The sequence below is a fragment of the Ochotona princeps genome, chromosome 1 (assembly GCF_030435755.1).
Source record: "Ochotona princeps isolate mOchPri1 chromosome 1, mOchPri1.hap1, whole genome shotgun sequence".
In the NCBI taxonomy this organism is placed as follows: Eukaryota; Metazoa; Chordata; class Mammalia; order Lagomorpha; family Ochotonidae; genus Ochotona; species Ochotona princeps.
In genome coordinates this window covers 7445828-7453882 of record NC_080832.1, presented here as the reverse complement: position 1 = coordinate 7453882, position 8055 = coordinate 7445828, and the positions used below count along the sequence as shown (strand labels likewise).

Below are 8055 nucleotides of genomic sequence, written 5' to 3'. Positions count from 1 at the left end.
GATGGCCTCCTTATCCACGTGGGTAACAGCCTGCTTGACTTATTACTAAATCACTACAGTGCTGGCACAGTGCCACTTTCTCAAGCTCTTTGAAAGGCCCAAGAAGGGGCCAGACAAAATAATCATGATTTGTAAAATGGCTACTGTACATAATTACAGATTGCAATAAAAGCTTAGATTGCATTCAATAGGTTGCTGTGTGCCCAGTGACTTCTTGGTTTGGTCCCACAGAGACAGGTGCTTACAAAAGGAATGGTGAAGGGGGACGTTCTGTGACCATGACCGAAAACATTTTAGAAACCACACGTGCACACACACACACACACCCTGCCCTCAGAAGGTGCAGACCTTTTTGTCAGAACAAGGCCACGCTGTCCCATCGCTGCTGTCCTTGTTAGGCTATGTGTCTCTGTTTTTAGTGCCATGCACCCGTACCAGTAAGTCTAGTCCCATATTATACAACAGATTTCCTGCTGCTGAAAACTGCCTTTTTATGCAGAAACTAAGTATTTATAAAGTGCAATGAACTTGACTAAGGAGGGAAGGCAGGCTGGGCGTGGCAGCCCAGTGCCCCTGACGGTCAACGGCTGTCTTCTGATGGCTGACAGTGGGTTTGTATCTGCTTAGGGCCGGCTCGCCTTGTGGGAACAGCTCCATTCTGATGCTACTTTCCTGTGAATGTTAATAAATTTTTACTATTCCTTACCTGTGTCTGATCTGCTCACTTTCTGGATCAGTCTAGCGTCTGTGATGTGGGTGCTTAGATCGTGATAGGTTCAGGCAGACAGACCAGCGTGGTGGCTCAGTGGCTAAATCCTCCCCCGCAAGTGCCGGGACCCGGGCACCAGTTCGTGTCCCGGCTGCTCCACTTCCCATCCAGCTCCTTGCTTACGGTCCAGGAAAGCAGTAGAGGACGGTCCAAAGCCTTGGGACCCTGTACCCATGTCAGAGATTCAGAAGAAGCTCTTGGCTCCTGGTTTCAGATCAGCTCAGCTCTGGCCTTTCTAGCCACCTGGGCAGTGAACAAGTGGAGAGAGCTTTTCCTTTCTCTCCTCTCCATAAATCTGATCTGCCTTTCCAATAAAAATAAGTCTTTAAAGAAGGGGAAAAAAAAATACAAGCAGCAGAACTTGGTTCTTTCAGCAAGCAGACGCCGATGTCCTCGCTGCCCTGCCTGAGCCGGCCTTCAGAAGGCAAGGAGGAAGATGGCGCCTTCAGTCTCATGACCCCACTTACAGACATTTGACCAGATAACCTCCAACAGTTTGTGGTTCTCAGGAACTGCCCAGCTGGTGTGGGTATGTAATGACCAACCATGGAAGCCACCACACACGAGAGTGATGATGGCAAAGCCTTGGGCCACCTGGCTGCCAGCTCCAGCCCTGGTCTCTGGCCCAGGAGAGTGGGCATCATGAGCCAACAGATAGATCACTGTGTGCCAGAGAGGCCCAGGGCCGCCCTGTGCTCTGCAGCTCAGCAACAGGGACTGCCCCCTGGGGAGGTCGGAGGGCCCCAAAGAACACCCCAGACTTTACACTGGAATAATTTATTCTAACAAAAGTAAAAAGTATGGAGAACTGGTGTACTTGAATCATCCCAGAGGAAAGAGGAAGCTCCCTGCTGGCAAACTTCAGCTTTAGCACCTTGGAAAGAAAGGCTCCAAGCAGGGACAAGGGCGACGCAGGCTTGTGCCCGGCCACTGCTGGTGACATCCGTGTGACCGCGGTGCAGCGCTCACATAACAGTGCGGCCATTTGGTTCCTCTACATTCTGAGTGCCACAAAACAAACACTTCAAGATACTGAGCATGGTGTCTGCGGAGTGCGCGGCTAGTGAGGGCAGAACAGAAACGCCGAGAGAACAGCCGCCCCCGCAGGCGCTCATATGGACAGGCCGAACGCACTGACAATGCAGTACATGGTCTTGTTCTCCCATCGCACGGTGCAGCTCCCTGGGGGGAGGCAGAGCAGCATTGGTGACCAGGATGGTGGCTGGGATGTGCCCACTTTTTGCCCCAGAGCCAGCCCCCAGTCACCCCCCCTTTCCTGCACCCAGAGAAGGCTGACAAGTCTGTCACAGCTGTTTTAAAGGTGACAGATAAACGTGCTGAGCCCAGGGCGGCTGTTGAGATTTAAACCTTGTGACTCAACAGCATGTTCACAGGCACCACATGCGACCTTAGCAATGGGACCCAAGTCTAAACACAGTTTCATCCACACCTCATACAGCCTCAAGGCACCTTAGGGTGCTTCCATCGTGTGAGGTAAGGAGTGGAATGTTCCACCCGTGGCATCGTGGTGGTGGCATTTCCAATCTGTCAAACTTTGGAGCCTTCAGACTCTCGGATCAAGGGTGCTCAGCCCGTGCTGTTCCCTCGGCCTGGTCGCGGTGCGGGCAGGCTCCTGGGAGCCGGGCGGGACCCCTACCGTCAGTGGAGCTGTCCCAGAAGCAGGAGCTGGCCGTGTGGAGCCCCGCGCCGTTCTTCTGCATGATGACACAGGTAACTGCAGGTGCAACACACTTCGTCAGGGAACTCGGCTCAGCAGCGGGAACTCCGTTCTGCCCACCCTCAGCCTTCTGTCCAGGTAACATGCTGACGTTTGTGACCAAAGTTACAGGCATAAACTACAAGTCCCCAGCCCACCCACAGCACGTCACCACTCCCCTCCCTCGGCCACATGCTTGCCCCGCAGCTGATGGGCAGCCCTGTGAAGTTCTGGGATCATGCCAGCACCTAAGCAGTGGATGGCGCCGTGGGCAGCACAGTGAGCTAACCCCCATGGAATGACCATGCCAGCTCCCTCCTGACACTGGACACTGCCCGAGAGCCACGAGCAGCACTGCTTACCAATGTACTTGAAGGGTTTCCCCAGCTTGGTGAGCTGGCTCAGCGTCTGCTCCACGACGTTGGTGGTCCACTGGTTCACCTTGCTGTGCTGGTAGGCGTTGCCCCCGATGGCGCTCTCGATGGCCTGGGGGACACAGGTGGCCCGTCAGCGCCCGCACCCCCTCACAAGTATAGTTTTCATCACGAGAACTCCTCACAGATGTGCCGTTATGTGCTACATTTCATCTGAATGAATTTTATACTTGCTTAAAAAATAGTTATGGTAGGGCTCGGCAGCGTGGCCTGGTGGCTAAGGTCCTCGCCTTGATCCCATATGGCCGCTGGTTCTGATCCCGGCGGCTCCACTTCCTCTCTGTCTCTTCTCCTCCCAGTATATCTGACTTTGTAATAAAAATAAAATAAATCTTAAAAAAAAAAATAGTTATGTAGACTGTCACAATTTTAAGACAAAACTCACTGCTGCTATTAACATCTGCAGTCAAGCAAGTTTTCTTCCTGCTGAGGCTGGAAAATGTCTGCCTATTCCTTTCGTTAAGGTAAATTGAATACTTTCATCTAACACTATCTAATGTGTCTTAGGCAAATTTTTATTAGTCATTTATATAACTGACTGCGGGCAAACTGGCCAGATGAGTACACAGCTGACGTCCTTGTGACGCAGCGTTTGCTGGGATGGTAACTACAGACAGCCTGTGCCCCGTTCCAGAAGCGGCCTGAGCTGGCTGACCAGGACCTGGCTTCACACGTCCCCCTCTGCCTTCGTGGCCTCCCTGGCTCCAGGAGGCTGCGCCCGGGGTGCTGTCTGCTCTCAGTGGGCACAGCGCCATTCCCATAGTGGCTTCCCGGACCTTCCCTGCTGATGCCAGGCTGCCGGGTGGGAGCAGTTCCGTTCTCTGCTCCTTCCTAACTTGCTATGCTGGAAACTGAACCTGCTCTGACCCCAAATTAAAACCCACTCGCTGAGGCCACGCTGTGCCCTGAGCCACAGAGAAGGGCGAGTTAGGTGTGAGTCACGCAGAGTGGGCGTGGAGCTGAGGGCCCTGCCCACACCTGGCCTCTGCCCACAGTCCTTCCTCTCTCTCTCCGGGCCTCCCCAGAAGGGACAGCTGCCAGGGCACCGGGTACTGCCAAACAAGGTGGGGCTTCCTTCAGGCCCAACATCTAGCCACTCTCCGCAGGGGGGAACCCTCCTGCAGTTGAGGCTCTGCTGGGTTCCTGGGCCCAGGAGCAGCCCGCTGCTGTCCAGCCCTTCTCTGCAGGTTAGGAAGGCCCTTCCAGCTGGACTGGCCGCCTGACAACCTAGCCAGCGTCCGTGCAGGAACCAAGGAGGCGATGGCAGGCGCCCCAACAAGCCAGCTGCACGCGCACAGCACTACTCGATCCTCCAGCCATCCTGCCCTCCCTGCACCCTGGCTCCACACAGAACTGTTAGAAATAAGTAAGGCATGGGCCCGGCGGCGTGGCCTAGCGGCTAAAGTCCTCGCCTTGAAAGCCCCGGGATCCCATGTGGGCACCAGTTCTAATCCCGGCAGCTCCACTTCCCATCCAGCTCCTTGCTTGTGGCCTGGGAAAGCAGTTGAGAATGGTCCAGTGCCTTGGGACACTGCACCCGCGTGGGAGACCTGGAAGAGGTTCCAGGTTGCCGGCTTCAGATTGGCGCGCATCGGCCGTTGCGGCTCACTTGGGGAGTGAATCATCGGATGGAAGATCTTCCTCTCTGTCTCTCCTCCTCTGTGTATATCTGGCTGTAATAAAATTAATAAAATCTTAAAAAAAAAAAAGAAAAGAAAAGAAATAAGTAAGGCAGACCGCATAGCCCCTGCAAGGCACCGTGAGCTCACATTCAAGGCCGAGTCATGCGTGCAGGAAGCTAGGCGGGAAGCGGACCAGGAACGCTGTCCCGGAGTCCCTCCTGCCCCCTTGCCTCCCACGCACCTCTGCGTGCTCAGAAGGTGCAGCCCTCTTAATTAACCCTCTTCCTCCTCCTCCAAACTTCCACTCACCGGGTCACTGGATCAAATCCCCCTTCTGTGCCTCCCAGCACTTAGATCTGGCAGGGGGAACCTCTGCCCTCCACTCTGATGAGATGATGTGTGGGGGGTCCTCCCAGCCCAGTGTCTGAGCCCCAGCAGCGTGGCTCAGCTCTGTACCCTCGCTGGGTATGCCTGTCCTGAGTGGTGTCCCACTACCCCCACCAGCCACGGGAGGAAGCGACTGAGCAAGCCCCAAACTCAGGCTCCAGGTCCAGACACCCGCAAGCTGACAGTCTGTGGCCCCTTCCCCACCAAGAGGCTGCAGTCAGGCTGGGGAGCCCCAAGACAGCGCGGCACTCTGCTGCTCCCCCAGGCCCAGCACAGCGAGGCAGAGCGAGCAGCCGGCAGCATCCACTTACCTCCTTGACAATGTTGCTCACCTCGTCCACCACGAAGGCCGTCTGCGGAGAAGACAGTGCAGTTAACGCACACGTGCTGAGGAGCCCGCCCGGGCCTGGAGAGCCAGCGGGCCCACAGAGGCCGCTCTCCCTGGGAGGGGGCAGTGTCTGCGACTCTGTGGATTTAATCTTGCTCCCCAAGACCTGACTTGAAACTACACTTGAGCGCCTCCTTCCGCTTCAGCCTGCGGTCAGGCTCAGGGCCGGTACTGGACGGAAGTGAATTGAATCTGCTCCAGCAATAGTTTCAAGATGTAGTCCCATCATCTCACTGGGAAGCAGACTGGGAGGCCTGCGACTTAGCAACTTGTTCCTAAGACACAGTTAGGAAACTGTGCGCCAGCACCTTGGACCAGCACCGGCTCAGGCCTGGCTGCTCCACAGATGGGCCTGGAACAGCACTGGAGGGTGGCCCAGGTGCCTGGGAGGCCAGCGCGGCGCTCCTGGCGCGTGGCTTCAGCCACGGGGGTCACTGGGGGGCGAACCAGCAGATGAAAGAGCTCTTTGTCTCTGTCCCTAATTCTGCCTTTCAAATAAATACAACTTCTTCAAAAATAGAATCTTTTAAAATATCTTTTTAAATGCTAGTTCCTGGTAATTCTTTCCTCAACACTGTCCCACTTCAGGACTCAGCCACGGTTGGCCGGGAGATGGGCTGCCTTTCTCCTGGCAGGAGACAGGTCCAGCCCCCTGCCAGTGGACCTCTCCCCTCCAGCAGGGGAGTTTGTGCTGTGTGGAGGGGCATGGGGGTGGGCAGAGCCCTGCTCGTGCAGCCAGCCCCCAAGACTTCGTCCTCGGGGAGGGTGGCCACACCCACAGGGCTGGACAGGTACACAAGGCCTACTGAGGGAAAGCCGCAGTGTCTTGGGGGTTACACCTGCCACGTGATGACGGCAACCTCGAAGCAGAGTCCCCTGGGGGAAGGGGCTCTCCCGCCGGTTCCAAGCACCAAAAGAGGCTAAGGGACACTTCCAGGGACGTCCAGGGGAAAGTACAGCATCGTGGCACGTGCAGGAGACAAAGGACAGAGCTGGGTGGAGGCCGGAAACGCCCCAAGGGACAGCGCATCACACGGTCTTGAAGGGGCGTCAAGTCCGGCACCGGCCGGGTCTCCACCCCGCAGGCCTCGACCTGCGCAACACACTGGTACAGCAGTCGGCAGGTGCGGGAGCTGCCCTCAGCAGCCTCTCTCGCTGCTCCCCGCAGTGCAAGCCTGTGAGCCGCTCCGCTGCTCACTCCCTTTACTACCGAGCTCCAACACTGCTTCCAACACCCCCAAAGCAAGCCTGGGCAGCCCTCCCGCGTCCACACCGTCTTCCACTGCCCTGGGCCTTCGGGCAGCTGGGGGCTGCGCCCCCGGAAGCGCCAGGGGCTCGCTCTCGGCGGGTCCCCCCCAAACCCACCCGGGGCCTGCGAGCTCGGCAGACAAAGAGCAGACGGCCTCCCAGCCGGGGCCCGCGCGCTCGCTCGGGGCGAGGTGATGCCACCCCGTCCGGGCCATGGCGGGCCGCGATGCCAGGACCGTCGGGACCCCGCCTGCCTCACCAGGACCCGGCGCCGGCCCCTTAGCCTGCGGCCCAGTCAGCCGCGGGGCAGCGAGGCAGGCAACCGGGCCCCACCCGCGCCCACGGCGCTCGGCCCGTCGCCGGCCCCGCGGCTACCTCCTCAGCAGCCTGGTAGTCTTCCATCTTCCCTCCGGCGCGTCCCCTCCACCGCCCGGAGTCCAGCCGGCCGCGCAGGCGCGCGCAGGCCCCGCCTACCACGGCACCCGCACGTCCCGTCACGCGGCTCGCCAGCCGGATCAGGCCGCGCCCACCGGCCGCAGGCCCCGCCCCGCCCGCAGGCCCCGCCCACCACCGCTGCTCGCTCACCCAAGCTGGCTCCGAGCTGAGCCGCACCAGGCACCTGCAGGGCCCGGCTGTGCCCGCGGAACCCACGGCTCCTCCCACCCTCGGGGAGGTGGTAAGTTTCCTAGGCGAGCTGTGAGGGTGGTCGAGCAGCTCGTGGAACCGCAAACAGGTGCACCCAGAGCAGTCTGGGGGTGAGAGACACCTGTCCAGGGGTTGTGCTCCGGGAGGGTCTGATGCCAGCATCATTTTACACATGAGTCAGCAAACCAAAGTTTCCATATGCAATAGAAATCTTCCATGAAGCACCGTTGAAAATTAAAACAGAAAAAAAAAAAAAAGAGAAACATTTTGTGCTGGGAAGTAGACCACGCACGCACTTCTGGGCCCCCAGGGCCCTGGCCTGTGCCCCCGTCTGCAGGTGTACCGAACCCTGACTCCAACTCTCCCAAGCACTGGATGTCTAGCTGTTATGTCTCCAGGGCCGGCTGCTAGGGCCCTCACCGGCCTCGGCATGGAGTGTGCTTACCTCTCCCCTGCTGGTGCCCGACTTCTCGACTTCTCGATGCTCCCCCGGCCCCTCCCCTGATGCCTGGAGAGGGGGCAGCGGGTCACCCTGCCGCCTGGGATGCTATTGTCACATGTCAGTGTTTGTTCTAGCCCTGACTGTGCCACTGCCAGTCCAGCTGCCGATGTGTCTGGGGAGGGGGTGGTCCTTGGCCTCTTCCACCCACCTGGGAGAGCTGGGTGGAGTTCCCGCCTACCAGAGGATGGAAGATCTTTCCCTCTCTCTCTCCTTCCCCTGCCCCTCTTCAGCACCTGACCTTAACTTGCTTCCCAAGTTCTAATTCTCTGGCTTCAACCCACCTGTGCATCATTGTACCCCCGTAGTGCACGTGTGATTCTGACATGGCTGTGTGATCCTCTCC

The 8055-nt window shown here is 58.1% G+C and overlaps 1 protein-coding gene across 1 annotated transcript; it reads right to left on the bottom strand.

The window, feature by feature from the left end:
• Positions 1-1530: 1530 nt before the first annotated feature.
• Positions 1531-7055, bottom strand: DYNLT1 (dynein light chain Tctex-type 1). The gene is made up of 5 exons (XM_004595456.4): positions 6941-7055; positions 5241-5282; positions 2849-2972; positions 2427-2504; positions 1531-1951 (listed from the first exon to the last, which is right to left on the bottom strand). The coding sequence occupies exons 1-5, from the start codon at positions 6965-6967 to the stop codon at positions 1881-1883; spliced, it is 342 nt and encodes a 113-aa protein (XP_004595513.1). The 5' UTR covers positions 6968-7055; the 3' UTR covers positions 1531-1880.
• Positions 7056-8055: the final 1000 nt, after the last annotated feature.